We start from the raw sequence: 16,444 nt of genomic DNA, 5'->3' as shown, positions 1-16,444 counted from the left end.
ATCTGTTATAGGGGAAAGTCAAAAAAAGCTTAGATTAGCGGAGACGTTCGATGAATATGAAGGGAAAGTCAAAAAATGTTTCATTTAGCGAAAACATACTCAATTCTCTCTCTCCTCATTTTGTATTACTAAGATTGATTTAGCAAATTTACACTTTACACTTATTATATTGTAAAGTACATTACTAGAGTCATATTTACATTCATTAATAATAGATATCCTCCGGCATTGAGCTCCACCAATCAACACTCAATTACTTAAGAAATTGGCGGAAAGTGGGTAACAGAAGTGTCTTATTGGGAAACAGAGTGTATTAACACTAGATTCTCAGTTTCTAGTCTGCCTACCTTTCTGCGGGATACAGCGTGAAGTATTCGCAAAAAGTGACATAAACTATGATGATTGCTTATCATGATTTGACTACAGTATGAATATATACGTACGTATGATAAGTGATAATGCATTGTCTTGAAATTTTAATACATTTAGTGTTCGTAACTCATGTGATACGAAAAGGTGTAATGTGTTTACATAATTATAGTTACTTATATACATACATATCTAATATTTTATATATAATATATATAACTAATTGCGAAGTTACTACATGTTCCTACGTTTTCGATAAATACCAGCCTAGGAGGCTAGTCCTGTAGTAGAGGCTTAAACTGTAAATGCGACAGGTTGTGGGTTCGATTCCCACTCGATAAAATGAAATACTTATACTTAATATTTTCATTTTTCGCACTGATGTCGAAACAAAGCGCGGCGTTTAGTGCCGCCACTCAACACGCAATGCGTTCAGAATTCAGTGAAAATTGGGAAGAGGAATGTCTTAATTAGGTACACTAGGCTTTATTACATGCGTTATAAAGCGTTAAGCTGAAAAAAAGGAGAAAAATAAAGAGAGAGAGTATGAGTAGAGTAGGTACTTTGAAGTTAATCTCGAAACAACAAATTTTAATAGTGCACATAAACTTATTTTCTTTGTAAAAGCTTCATATTATATGTATTTTGTAATAAATCAACTTTATCAATGAATATAATAACAGTAACTCGTATTAATATAACCCGACAAGTATAAAATAATTTATATGACATTATTCCAGTTTTGCCCTAAAACAACCTATATATTAAAAGAATTAGATATCTAATTTCAGGCTAAAACTTTATTATATTGATTTTTGGTATATCAATATAAATTAGATTAAAACCTAAGGTTATAGAAAATAATAAGAAGAAGAAAATGCTTAACGTAGGTAGTTTAGTGCATTTATATACACATTGGCACAAGTGTGTGATTGTAAGTGCGATAGGTTGTGGATTCGATTTCCACTCGAGGAAGTTAAGTTTTCACTATTACATTCACCGGATAAATAATTAAATGTCACACTTAAGCTTAACCCTTGCTAGCACTAACCTTTCCAAGATTTCTAATATTAATATCTATTAAAGATACCAGTTGCCATAGCATATACAAGTAAAAGTCTCTAAGAAATTTTATTTTCAATTTTTTTTGTATAATTTAGCTCTCCTTATATTTATATCTCTAATTCGTATTTATAGAACAAATATAAAGAAAAAGATTTCAGAGAAAAGGACAATAAATTGGATAATCTTCCAATAATAAATTTAAACATAAATACTTACCTATCTTTTCATTAGAATATTTTATGCCACAATGAGTTATATAGACATTCCGGGTTTTCTTGATATAAACCATTTATTTTAGAATTGTTAATTACCGACTGCAGTTGCTTTAGGAACATTCTCTTTAGAACATAAATTGTTTTATTTATACGGTAATTCCTAACAACTAACATAATATTGATAGTTGATAGTTAACTATTGTAATTTCATATAATGTCCGTCCGTCGGTCTCTCCGTCCGTCCTTATGTCACAGTAATTTTACTTGAAGACTAGGGGTTGAGGTGGAAATTTGGAATTTTTGGAAAAATTAAATCATTAAAGGTAGCACTATACATGTAACTGAGGTGTATAGAGTCTGAGATATTTTTTAAATATACCATTATTTTGTGAGATATTTGCTTCTAAACTGGTAAAAAGTACCCCCATCTAATTTTTGAAGTAAGGGGGGAAAAATTGTTTTAAAAAAATTGAAATTAAAGAAACTTTTAAACAAAAATTACTTTGAACATTTGCAATTGATATCGTATAGAGGAATGGAATACTTCTTTTTGAAGTTAGTTAAAAATAGCATATAAAGAAAAATACTAAAGTTGTGGTAGTAATCTATATATATAAAATCGAAAGGTCACTCACTCATCACGAAATCTCAGAGACTACATATTCTAGGAATCTGAAATTTTGTATAGGAGTTACTTATAGGACGTAGGTGCTCGCTAAGACGGGAATTTGTAATATTCGACTTCTAAGGGGTTGTTTTTGGGGTTGAAAGTTTGTATGAAACTTCGTTACTAATGACATTTGTCTTTGTCATTCGTTACTAAATGCTAGGAGTCTCAAATTTTGCATAGACGTCACTAGGACGTAACCATGGAGACAGAAATTAATAATAATATAGTGCACGCGGGTGCAACCGCGAGCGGGCCGCTAGTATATATATATTTTTGTTTACTGATACGGAACCCTTTATGAGAGCCCGACTCGCTTGAACAAGAAAATAATATAAATATTATTATTAAATTTTAAAATTGTCTCCAGTCAGTCTCAATGCAAATGATATTGTTTATTCAAAGAAGGATATATCAACTTATTTATGTATTCAAAGGCCTTTCTAGGACTGTGCGTGTTAGTGCTTCCAACTATAAAGACAATATTTAATTATTTATTCTAAAGATGTCTTACATATGAAGATCGGCCAGAATCATTACATTTAAATTATTTCAAGTAAGTCTATCTATTTGATAAAATAAAATAACTTAATAAGATAAGGTAATTAACTTAAAATGGGCTGGACTTTATCTTTGAACAGATATGATCGTGGAAACGTCTTTTTTAACGGCTAATTCTGTGGCGGTAAAATTTCTGGGATGGGCACAAAACTATTCAGGGGTGAGCATGGGCCACTCGGCTCCTATGCGTAGGCCGATGCTCTCCGTTTCCATTAAGACACTTCTATTCTCCTTTTCTGCCGAGTTAGGCATTGTGCGTATAAAGAAAATATAAAAAAAAAAATCAACAAGCTATGTCTGTTATTTGGGTGGTGGCAACCAGGACAAGTGTAATGACAATAGGTTCTTTCTGCCTATTTGGATAAATAAGATATCTCATCAGTACTCGTTTATTAGATAAGTAGATTAACTGATATTTGAATTATCAAAATATATAATTACATTCAAAAATAGTGTTAAGATTTTTTGTTAATTTTAAAACTAAAACCATCAATGACGCAACCATTAACGATCTGAGCGGTCGATTGTATTTAAGTCCAGGAATATCTCCAATGTCTTTCACTAACATTCGATACGGTGGAACTAAATATTCTGTTTGCTTATAGTTGTTTTTTTCTTTGAATTAAAAGCAATGTTTAAATATATGAAAATGTTGTTGCATAATTTTAAAATACATTATGTAGCATATAAAGTAAATAATTAATAAAAGCGACGCTTGTGCGTTCGATTCCCACTTGGAAGAATGAAAATATTATTTTTTTCATTTTCTTCGGTCTGCTACCAAGACAAAAAGTGAAAAAAAAAACGGCGGTGTGCTCCGCCACTCAACATGCAAAAAAAAGTTTGGCGGTAAATAGAGAACGGAGTGCCTTAACACTAGGTTACTTGACTAACTCTGTTTTATATGCGGGATACCACAGGAAGCTTAATAAATATATTTCACCTTTGTAGAAACATACCACCACGTCTCTAAATGAGAACGATACGCAACGCAGTCATCATTTTATCAAAACATGAATGTTATCAGCTCGTAGGTATAACCTGAAGGTTAACATCGTACCATATGCTTAATTTTTAGTTAGTTTTCTGATTAAAATAGATTTTATACTAAGGTACAATTAAAATTCATTTTAATTCGATATTAGCGTAATTAATATCAATTATCATTTGCAGAAATTTCCTTTCTATTTTCCTCCCTGGGTATTTTAAAAATTAAAAAAAATAGAGGAAATTTGCCACATTTGCTCTGTTTTCATTTTATATTATGGCATAATAACAAGTAAGTGAATTAAATGACAAGACGATTTGTCATTTGCTTACGTATTACTCATTTCATTGTCTAAGTGGAAAATAAAATGAAAAAATAAGGAATTTACTACATTGTTTACATTTTATTTCTTTCCGAGAAAATTAGCGTAATCTTAAAGTAGACCTAGCATTCACAGAGATTTATTTATATTTTAACTAAACATAAAATGTAATTTAATGCTTATAATAGTTTTATCATTTAACTTCCAATCCTATATTGTTATGGCAAAAGATATCGTGATCGACGTCTAAAGAACAAGTAGAAACACCGGCTTTGCATAAAAGGGAGATTGGGTTGCTAGCCAACAGGTGCCTATATTATGTAGGGTGGCATATATATATATATATATATATATATATATATATATATATATATATATATATATATATATATATATATTTAATTTTTGTTATTTAAAGTAAATATATAGATTTTCAAAACAACTGTATAGATAATTGCCATATTTATTAATTATTTAATGATGAAGTTAATGCAATAACTTTCAAATTATCTATTTTATATGTTTAAATTGACATATTAATATGCATGTATGTCACGGATAAACGCCACAGATGTATAAAATAATAAAAATTATATAAAATGTATGTAAAAATTATATAAAAAATTATTTTCAGTAATTTGAACAATATGCGTTTTAAATTTAAGAGAAATTTTAAGTTTTTGCGACAAAATTAAATAATGTGAACATCTGGCAACCCTGTTGGGTGTGGGTGTGTGAGTGTAGGGTGCGTACACCTTGCGAGCAACGGGACCGCAGCGCGCAGGTAGAAACTGCTGACATGGTCCCGAATCACTAAACGGATCTTGGCAAATATGGATTGATGGCTTGACTTGATTATTTCACTTAGAACTTATAAAGAACAGAACTAGAGAATTGATTTAGAAATACAGGAAATATTTATCTATACTAATATAATAAAACGGAAGAGTTTGTTTGTTTGTTTGTTTGTTTGTTTGTTTGTTTGTTTGTTTGAACGCTAAGATCTCTGGATCTACTGGTCCGATTTTCATTGTTTTTGTTTTGTATGAAAGCTGCATTCTTCAGAAGTGCTATAGGCTATATAACATTACATTACACATATATACTAATATATTTTAAAGTACATTCTAATTTGACATGCAATTTATTCTGCCATGTTAATAACAACCGTCGTTGCTACGCGACCGCTACCGCGACGTTTTGATATTCATCCTTATGAAAATAAATATAATAGTCACTTTTAGCATTTTATCTAGATTGAAATTATAGTTTACTGTATAACATACTAATAAATAATTAAGGAGATGTCACTGATTCCAAATGACCTAGCCACCTAGCGGGCGGCACAGTATGACCGACGCGAACGGGCAGATGACGTTGACGGTTTTATAAATTTTCATACATTTTCGAACTTTATTTTTTGTTTATAATTAATTTAAAATACACTTTTTTTCTTTCTTATTCTCTTCTTATTTTATTTGATATTGCCCGCTAAAATTATCCTACTTAATAGAGAGAAATGTTTAGTTATTTCGTAGAGTCGATATCTATGTACGCACGTACGGAAAACTTTAGGTACTTTTTCTAATATTAAGAATACCTATCCTTTAGTTACTTTTAATCCTTTTGTTAGTTCATTTCAATAACTCAAATATTTTTTTCTAATAATGTGTATCTACTTATTATTCTTTTTGATTATTTGAGCTTATATTTTCTTACTAATTCTATTGAGAATTGAAAATAATTTAATGAATATATTTAATAAATATTCTTATAGTTGAAGCAGGCGTAGCCGCGTCCGGGTCCACTAGTATTTAAATATTTATATTATTTTTAATGAATACTATGCAGATTATATACACATTCTCATAGAAGCTCTTCTGAAGTTTAATTGATATATTGAAATTAATTATATTTGAAAAATTAACACTCTAAGTTAATTTATTAACAACTATAATAATTTTTACGTATTACCTCTACGATGACAGAAGCCGTGACGAAATATCTACAAAGTTTTTTGCACTACAGACTAACAGATGTTGCAAGCAGCCCATCTTCGCCTACATCTACATAGAAATTTTATCTTGTAAACGAAGTGAAACAACGAAAACAAACTTGTGATATGAAATATTTTAAAATATTTCATTTTTTTATAGTTATAAACACATAGATAATTATAGATTAATAATATTTAAAACTTGCTCTACCTAAATTATGCTACAATACGGTGAGACTTACCAAATTGAACCATTTAGAATAAGTTATATACAAATGTATACTACAATTTTTAGGCCCATTCTGTTTCTAGTTGTATTGATTTTTATTTTTTTAATACTATACTATTCAATTGATAAAATGCAACGCATTTGCTATTACTTTTACAATGAAGCTAGCGCTCGTCAAGTATGTCGATGGCCACACATCGCTCCTTACAAAGCTGGCACAGTAACAATTCAGTTCGAGTACTAAATATAGTTCAAAATAAAACAACTGTCGCTTGCCCTTCATACAAACTCTCCTATGTCATCGTGAACTAAATTAAATTCTATCCCTTCAATCATAAAGTCTGTTTTTGCATATAATCAGCCAGTCTCGTAATTGGTTGACGCTGTCTGCGCGGGCGCACCAGAATTTTTAATTATGAATTAATTAGTAACGATCCACATGATATGGTTTAATATGAATAACTCAGTTATTTTTAAACTCAAATTGGAAATAAATGTAAATATTATAGGATAAAAACAAAAATGGCAGAATATTCGTAATTTTTGTTGTTTGTTACTGCTGAAACAAAGAGAAATATTAAAAATATATTTTTTTGAGAAATGATAATATGAATAAATATGTAATCTAAAAACTTTCTATTCTGTTTTTGTAGTTTTAGGAAATTATAATTCACAGCTTAGACTTTAGTTCTGAACAAAGACCTTTACATAATGTGCGTCGCCTTGGAGCGAGTTCGATGACTCTCTGATAACATGTCATATCAGCGTCCGTGCCATATAATTGTTTATTTACCGAAGGACATAACTCCTATATATAGTTCTCTTATGTGACAATTTTTAAAACTGCTGTTTACCACCCCTTAAACCCAAACCTAAAATTTTCGTCAATTTACCTTTAGATAAAAATTTCACATCCAAAAATTAAAAATAACAAATACATTTGAGATATTTTTGACATGTTTTGTCTAAAAATAATTATTTAATTAGGTAATAAATGCATTTTATTTTTGGCACTCATAGCATCAATTGTTTTTAGTTTTTATAAAATGGAAATTCAAAAGAAAACAAAAGGTAAAAGGAGAAAATTTGAAAATATTTAGCTCAATGAAAATAGAGTTAAATTGGAATACTATATAGGTATTTGTACTTAATATGAAATTTAATGATTACCAACGGATGTATAATATTATTATTTTTTTTTAGCTTCACGCTGTATCCCGCCTGCTCTGCGCAGGGTAGGCAGAAGGATCTTGGGAACCTAATATTAAGACACTTCCGTTCCCCATTTTCCGTCGAATTTTGGAGACATTGCGTGTTGAGTGGCAGAATCCAACGCCGCCCTTGCCTAGTTACCAAAGCGAAGAAATTAAAACATATATAACATTATTTTAATGGGTTATAAAAGAAAACATACGAAAATGTATTTAATTACAGTAGACATTCTACGTCAGCCAATATAACAGCCAAAATTCTTTATTTTATAGCATTAACTAAAGAAGTTCGAGCTTTAAAGTTGGAGGTACTAACAATATTCAATTTTATTCATCTCATGCCACTTGATTGAACATTCGCATCACGCGTGTGTAAATGCCTTTAATACGAGAATAAACGTTTGGTGATCTGATCGCCGCCGACAGGCTTATTTAAATTTTTTAGTTTAGTCTTTTTTTTTAATATTTTTGCGCAGCCATTGTATTCTGTGCTGGTCGACATTGATTGCATTTATTAACGATATATCCGTTTATTTTAATTTGTTTAATTCCTTCAGTAGCTTTACGTTTTATTTTGGTTATAGAAAAGTGGGGAGTGAAGTGTTCAGACACTACGGCCAACGCTTTTCGCTTGAATTTGATACACTGTCTGTTCGAGTGTTGGAACTACTAGAAGCGAAAATAATAAATTTCCCCAAGTTGGGATCCAATGTTTGCAATTGCTGTCCCAATTGTTGGTGTTAAATAAGCTTTATCACAAAAAGATGATTACAAATAGTACGAGTATAATTATGCTTTATGCTCCATATAATCTAGCAAGAACTTTACATAAAAGCAATTAAAAGTAAAAGGAATCAGAATACAAAAATTTCTAAACATTAAATATATACCTACATAGATAGATACAAAAAGAAAAACAAATATCTATATCTATCTAAAATACAGCCACTGATTGAAATTCCAATACGAATGGGATATAAACAAATCGAATAGGTTTTTTCGCACAGAACCACACATTTATAAAAACCGAGCACGCACTTGATTGCGTTTGATACCTCTTGTAAACAAAAGAAAAACAATGATGAGAATGATTGAACGAGATTTTACATGTACAATGAACTATTTGTTAGTAAAATGGCTAAAATTATTCATACCTATGCTCGTAAAGTTAACGCTAATGATTCGTCAGCGATACATACAAATATACCTTTTGGTTTTGACGTCCAAGCTTATAATTTTATCGTGAAAAAATCTATGTAGAAATCTCTATACAATAGAAAAAAAACAGATAATTTATCCTCCATAGCTGGATAGGCAAATGGAACCTACTGTTAGAGTAGCCCATTTCCCAATTTTCACTCAGTTTTAGAAAAATTATTAATTTTATATTTAATTGTAAATTTTAATTAATTAATTTATTTATTTGGGCATACATAGTTGTTACATTTATTCATGTACAAAATATATACAAAAGAATGAACGACATTTCAATGTGGCAGGCACACAACAACATCAGGCACTTTGGTGACACATAGACTCTTTTTAAGTGTATATATATATATATATATATATATAGTTGTCGTAATGATTACAATAAAAAAAATAAAAATCAATAAAAAATCTATAAAAAAATCTGAACCATAAAAAGCAATTAACTTCTTACAAATAGAAGCAAATAAGATTTTAGCCAATTTTTGAACGTCAAACAATTTACCACTAGTTCACTAAAGTTAATGCCAGACCTGAGCAGAACAAGAGCAAGAAACTCAGCAGCAGCTATTATATTCCAATATTATATTATATTCCAATTATATTCCTATAATCTTAATAATCTCAAAACATTCTTTTATTTTTTTTTAGTAAACTGTCAGCAAATTTAACTACCACTTGTTAGTTACATAGATATGCTACTGAAATTCATTCACGCCGTAAAGTCTTGACCGGTCAAAGTTGCAAGCATTCAAGAGTGCACACCATTACTCATGGATTTATGAACGGCTGACGTGGGGCGCGGGGGATGGAGAGGGGCGGGGGGGACGCTAAAAATAGACTGCCTTTAACAGGTGGTCTCACCCTTCCACCCACGCTGGATCCCGAACTGTATCCAGACTGGATAATTAGAAGAATTAGGAAAAGGAAACAGACATACCTACATACATTTACAAAGGCACGTAGTGTTTGCACATGTAATTATTAAACTTAAAAACATTTAGGAAAATGAGAATTATTTTAATTTATATTTACATTACATTATTAAAGTAATTGAACATAGTCGCTATTATTTAAAAATATTATTCTTATATCAATATTTAAAAGTTTCTAATAATATATAAGAACCCACGTAGTGCATATAAGCATAAGCTTTTATCAAAATTATAACTACAGTAGATATACAGAATTTAGGCAAAGCATATTCTACTATGTTAAAATTACTAATTCAAATATTCGCGTAAGAAGTTCTCGTTAAAAAAATCATAAAAATGTCCACTATTCTAAAAACGGCTTAATCTAGAGATTTTTGTCAAACGGAAACGGAAAGGGATGTTCCTATTTTGTTTATTTTAAATTGTAAAGAATCGATAGAGCATTAAACAGCTTATACATTAAAAAGTAAGATTCAACGACGATGCTACATTTAAATATCATTTGATATTGCTTTTATCACAGATAGTGGTATAATTCATATTAAAGAAAAATATTTAAAAATAATTATAGATATATACCTATATGCCTGTAATATAATATGAAAAATTTGTAATTGAATCAGAATGTTATAGCATCCATGCATTTGCTATTGCATCTCAGAGTTACGTTTCTTAGAAGTTCGACGTCTGGCAACAGCTTATATTATGTTCTGAATACAGTTGAATCGTACATTCTGAATACAATATGGTATATTCAAAATAAATATATATTATTTTTTTATTTAAAATTATATTTCTCTCTTTTAGTAGTTATTCTAAAATATATTTTTTTTATTTATTTAGAATAAATGTGATATACTTTAAAAAATCTATTTATTAATCTGTGTAAATTACAAATAGAATTTCTATTTGTGTTTTACACAGATTAATAAACCCGAATTGTATATTTCATATCTTTACTTATATTTTTATTCATTAGCATAATCATATGAATATCATATTATATGAAGTTGAAATGTAGATATATTTTCCAATTATAATAATTTTAGAAATTTGTTACGATAAAGTGTTTTTCCATTTAATATCTAACAATAATAGCACACACGCCCACATTTATACGTAGAAAGGATCATTAAAACAGCGAAATTAGTGCCAAAAACCATATTTATTACGCATAAATGTAAACAAGTGTGTGTGTCGCCAACCAAACAAAAGTTGTTTAAATTTTAAAAACAACCATAGCCTATGTAAAATTACAAAAACGAATCCATAAATCACATTTAATCCCAAAGTATATAAACGACGAAAATTTTTATTATTATGACAATAAGCTGCACGTGCGCTAATTAAATGTCCAAGCAAATGGTAAATCCAAAAATAATCAGTCAGCAAACCCAATGATCAATCACAATTTGCCACGCGTGACTTCTTGGCTGATGCCTGCGACCCTGAACGTGACGCTATATATAGAGTTCAGCCCCTCTTGCTCCATAGACAATAACATTTGTCGTTTGCTCCAAGTCCACTGCACTAATCGACCATTGACTCTGTCCAGCTCATACTAATAATAAGACAGCTTCGGGTATGCTTAATATAAGTAAATCTTTAAAAAACCTACAAAAATTACCTATAATTTGTATAGTATATTAGTAAAGTCCAATTTTTATATTTAGAGATAAAAAATATTGTACCTAATGTTTTGCTTCTTTTAAAGCCTTTTGTTCAGGTGTCATATATCCAGGCTGTTCTTCAGGGGTATGAGGCCAAAAACTTGGACGATTCACTGGATCAAAAGCTTGTTGTGGAAACATGTCATAGTACATCTCCATTGTCATATCCTCGAATTTAGGCAATGCTTTAATTCTGTCCAATTCTTTTTGTGCTCTATAATTTGCGTGTTAAAAATATTATAAATTTTCTAAGAAGTAGTCTTACTTAATATAGATAATAAAATAAATATAATACTGAAATCGTACGCTTGAATGTCTTTTTGTCTCTCTTCGCAAAATTTCTTAATTTCAGGTTCTAGAGTTTTCCATTGCTCATCTACTTTTGCAGAAAGAGTATCAGGAGGGTAAGGCACTTTGAATGCGGCATAAGCAGATTTAAATTTATCCACAAGTCCTTCAACTGGTATTATTTTCTGATATTCCTCCCAATTTATTTTTGGTGGTTCGGGAGGGTTAGCCTGAATTCTAAACAATTTTTTAATAAAATGTAATAAATATTTATAATATATTAACATCGTGCAAAACAAGAGATCTTAATAAGTAAGCTTACCGCCTCAAATATTTGTCTGTTTTCGCTTTAAAGACCATATATGATTGCTTTTCATTAGGAGGTACTCGTTTCGCAAATTCCACCCAATCAATAGCAGTCTTTGTAAATCTTTTTGCCATTCTTAATCCTAATATTTATTTCGGTTACTAAAATTAGGAAAATTGTATACTTAATTGACGTTTCTATTAAAACTTCACTTAGAGTAAATGTCTGAAAAAAAGTTATATACAAACTTTTTGTCTGGATTATAGAAATATTTAAATATTTTTCTTTTTTTTTTAAATTTTATCAACAGGTTAAAAAGTTTTCACCTATCAAATCGGGCATAAATAAACCAATTATCTGTATGCACACGATTAGACTGACATGCAAAGTCGCGTGAGTTGCTAATGGGGCAATGTTCCACAGGTCGGGAACCTTATGCTTACATATTACCATATGTGTTAACGCGCTCATCTTCATAAATTTCTCTTATTTCTGAGAATAAGCTAAAATTACCTTTTACCTAATTATGTTACTCGTCGCCAAAGGGCTACTAAAATATTTTGTTATAAGCAGAAACAATTTTCGTTTATTTAAAATATTTCAACATCGATAATCTGTAATGATTAAGCTTCAGAGGCTGTTTTTTTATTAAACATTTGGCATTTAATATAATATAGGGAAAATATTAAAAAAAAACTATTTTGACTTTAGTAACGTGTCAAACTATATTTGTCGCCTTATATTGTTTTTTTTAATATTTTTTAGCTAAAATTCCGCTGAACCAATTTAATTATAGACTGGTACACCCTTTGGCTTCCACTCTTCAGACAAATCGACACGTCGATTCAATTACAAAGCAGTTATCGGTGTCATAGTGAGGACCATTTCCTGCGGATATTAGGCGAAGCGGGACGCTAAAGCCGAATTCTTTCGAAGACATATTTACACTATTATTTCTAACGATTTCTTGTTCTTCATATTATGAAGAAAGTAAACGAAAAGCCACTTTATGTTTGTATTAAGAAGAATCTTTTTTTATTAAATTTCTAAGATTACAGCAAAACAGTGTTATAGGATATTGAATCTTATAAGAAAGAAATGTGTTCTAAGTTGGTAAAGGGTTTTGTAAACACGTGGTTTCAGATAGTATTTCCGCCGGATCGACTAAGGAGTGATTTTTATAAGTGTTAACCAAATTTGATCGCTTTGATGGGATATTAATGGATTTGATGGTTTCTTACTTTCTTTAATTGTTTATTACAAATATTTAACAAACTTAAAATCAATGCTTATTTGTTAACATTACAATAAAATTGATATCAGTAAAAGTAACTATAAAAAGAACATGATACGTTCAATTTTCGATTTGTAGAAACAAGTCTACTCATTCATAATAAATATTCTTAGCACGAAACAGTATATCTTCTATTCTTTCTATACTCATAGGAGTGAAGGGGACAGATATAAAAAAAAGCACTGTCAGAAATCACTAGCCATAGCTGCGGTCAGATGCTCTATTGTTTCAAACCCCATAAAAGTGGTTACAAGATAATATCAACAACAATGTAGGGTGGCATTACATCTAGATATAGCGTTTTTGTAAATATAACAAATAAAAATGCAACGACTGAGGCATTGCGTGTTGAGTGGCGTAACTCAACGCCGAACTTAACCTCGACACCACGAAAATATAAATTTAAATATATTTTTTTTCTCAAGTGCGGATCCAGTCGATTTTGGACACTTTGTGCCCCTGCACCACGACTGGTCTCAATGACTAAGATTTTATTTCGATCCTTTGTTTCAGTCCCAGCACAATGAAGCTGGAGTGGACGGAGAACGAATCAGACTACGGCTTGGAAGAGGCTGCGTTTTACGAAGCCCCCGCCGTTCTACCACCGCCGCCTCGCAAACATGTCTCCTTTAGCTTGCGATTGGATTTGGTAAGTATTTTTTAAATTGGGTACTTTTATAGGCTTTTATAGGTATCAGCGCGATAAATAAAATATAATAATTATATATTGTATATATTCTTAATGAGATAATAATATAATTCTTAATAATTTCTATATAATTTCTATTATATAATATATTTTTTTCTTATATTTCCAATAGAATTTCAGTCTGTCTATAAATGCAAGTATAATAGCATTAAAATGTAGTAGTAACACTACTAACTTTTCTTAGCATACTCTGCTGCAAGGTTAAAAAAAAAGCGTTATTTAAGCGAAATTTAAGCGAAATATCTAAATCTAAATGCATTATCAATTAAATAACATATTTGAGTAAAAAAGAAATTCCTTTTATTCCTTTATTATTTTGCTTTAAGACGGAAAAAGTAGCATGAATTGAATTCAAGTATGCAGTGCACTTGATTTCTAGGATCACCATAATTACTGCCGGTTGTGGAACTGGTACCTTGAGTTTTTATAATGGTGGTGGCAGGTTAATAATAAGCTGCACCAGAACTGGTGAAGCAACTTCGCTTGTGGGTAACTTGATCTAACTTAGGAGAGATCGCTCTTTACTGTTAGTAAAACATATCGTTTATATGTATTTCTATATACTTCATAAATATTAGAAATTATTACATTAATAACAGTCTTTGAAGGAACTATGGTACCTATATCAAATATTTTATTCAAATTATTTTATATATTTTGAATGAAAATATGGTACTTCAAATAATTTTCCAAATTTAAAAGAAATAAATCAGATTCAACCTGTATCCCGCATACATCAGGATAAACAGAGGGAACCTATTGTTTAGACACTCCATTCCCCATATTCCGTCGAATTCTTTAGGCATTGCATATAGTTTGGCGGAATACAACGCCGAGATTTCACCTTGGTGCCAGTTATTAATAAATAAATAATAATTCTTACCCTCGAGTGGGGATGGAATCCACAAGCATCGTGTTACATTCACACCCTTAGGCACCTGTACCACTACGGCCTCTATTAAATGTAATATAATTAATAAAATCAGTTATGTTAGGTACATTAATATTTCCGTAGGAGACAATAATGTCGTCGAATATATTTAAAAAAGCTTTTATATTCACGCTGCAAGAGCTTAGGGCAGGACAGGCTGAAGCACCGCACCGGATGCGCCGGCGCATCGGTGCGTGATGAACTGTCGTTCTTTTTGACACCGCCGCCGTACTATCGTCATAACTTACCTATAAATACTATTATTACAATTAATTTAAGCATTTTAATTCATTAATTTGTATGTATTAACATACACACAATATAGAAATGTTTGTAGATTAACTATGACTTTTAAATCAATAATTAACAAGAGTCAAGTTAAATTTATACTTTGTTTTCGACAAATATTTTGATTGTACTAAAACACTGAATTATCGTCTTTTATCATTATAATTGATTTTAAAATGATAATTGCATCAGATCTTTCATCCATTAGGTATATTTTCATCAAGTTCTGTTTCAATTCTCTACAATTTTGTGAAATTGCAAATATTATATAATACTATTTATTATTTTTATACTGAACTACTAAAATTAAAACCAACATCGTCAATCATTAACTGTTTTAAATAAGGATAAGTTTATATTTCACAGTTCTCTCTTTTTATTTTTATTATTTTTGAACTTGTTCGTGACACTGACGCTAACCTACTCTAATGAGTTTCGACATTAGCTTACTACGACGGAAAAATGGTGAGACTTTTTACGAAGGCGTTGCTCAAATGATTTATTTATATTCTTGAAATTCTAATATTATTTATTAATGTACATACATTTAATGTATCTTAAAATCATAATTTAGGCATTTTGTGAACTAAAAAGAGACTGGCAGACTGGTTGACATTCAATTCTCTACTACTCGTCCCAGAAAAATTGACTATGTCGACTTAACTTACTAACTTGACGTAACCAAACCTAGAAAATTTCTAAAAACTAAAGTAAATTTTGCATCTATGATGTCCAATCTGGCGATATCAGAAGAATAATGTTCATCTAAATAAATAAATAAATAATAATAATAATAGTATATACTTTATTGTAATGCAAATAACAGAGGAAAAAAAAACAAGACATACGTAAATAAATATGAAATGTACAGTAGTCGGCCATATCGCTATAAGCAATCTAAAGACAACTTTATAAGAAACTCCCTTATTATTACAAAATACAATAATATTTTTTTATTTATACGTCTCCCAGTGAGGTAGGTATGTATTAGTTGGTTCAAGCAACCGTATCTCATTAAGGGCTGCTACAATATCCTGCTACTAATTAAAGGAACAGTTAGTTATATCCGTTAGGTGAGATATGACAAATTCCACGTAATCTTTCATTATATTATTACACATTTTATATTTTCACTATGATTTCTTTGAAAATCTTAATATAAATTAGCTTTACACTGTATCCCGCTTGTT

General features: G+C 30.1%; 2 protein-coding genes across 3 annotated transcripts in view; one reads left to right on the top strand and one right to left on the bottom strand.

The window, feature by feature from the left end:
* pnt (ETS transcription factor pointed) overlaps positions 1-16,444 on the top strand; it is a 109,785-nt gene that overhangs the window by 2,047 nt on the left and 91,294 nt on the right. For both annotated transcript variants that reach the window (XM_085188998.1, XM_085188996.1), the window contains exon 2: positions 13,840-13,975. In XM_085188998.1, the coding sequence (XP_085045124.1) occupies positions 13,850-13,975 (126 nt within the window). In that variant the 5' untranslated portion in view covers positions 13,840-13,849. The remainder of the gene's footprint in view (positions 1-13,839; positions 13,976-16,444) is intronic.
* LOC146536750 (ATP synthase subunit d, mitochondrial-like) lies at positions 11,459-12,166 on the bottom strand. The gene is made up of 3 exons (XM_085189744.1): positions 12,048-12,166; positions 11,744-11,962; positions 11,459-11,651 (listed from the first exon to the last, which is right to left on the bottom strand). Exons 1-3 carry the CDS (start codon positions 12,164-12,166, stop codon positions 11,459-11,461), a joined length of 531 nt encoding a protein of 176 aa, XP_085045870.1.

This window comes from Heliconius melpomene, chromosome 8 (genome assembly GCF_056956725.1).
Source record: "Heliconius melpomene rosina isolate 202511_hmr_F chromosome 8, ASM5695672v1, whole genome shotgun sequence".
Lineage (NCBI taxonomy): Eukaryota > Metazoa > Arthropoda > Insecta > Lepidoptera > Nymphalidae > Heliconius > Heliconius melpomene.
This window is presented reverse-complemented; position numbering and strand designations above follow the sequence as displayed.

Coding starts and splice junctions, on each gene's coding strand:
- LOC146536750 (XM_085189744.1), bottom strand. CDS start 12,166: ATGGCAAAAAGATTTACAAAGACTGCTATTGATTGGGTGGAATTTGCG. Junction 11,963..12,047: donor ACAGACAAATATTTGAGGCG/GTAAGCTTACTT, acceptor AAAATTGTTTAG/AATTCAGGCTAACCCTCCCG. Junction 11,652..11,743: donor AGACAAAAAGACATTCAAGC/GTACGATTTCAG, acceptor CGCAAATTATAG/AGCACAAAAAGAATTGGACA.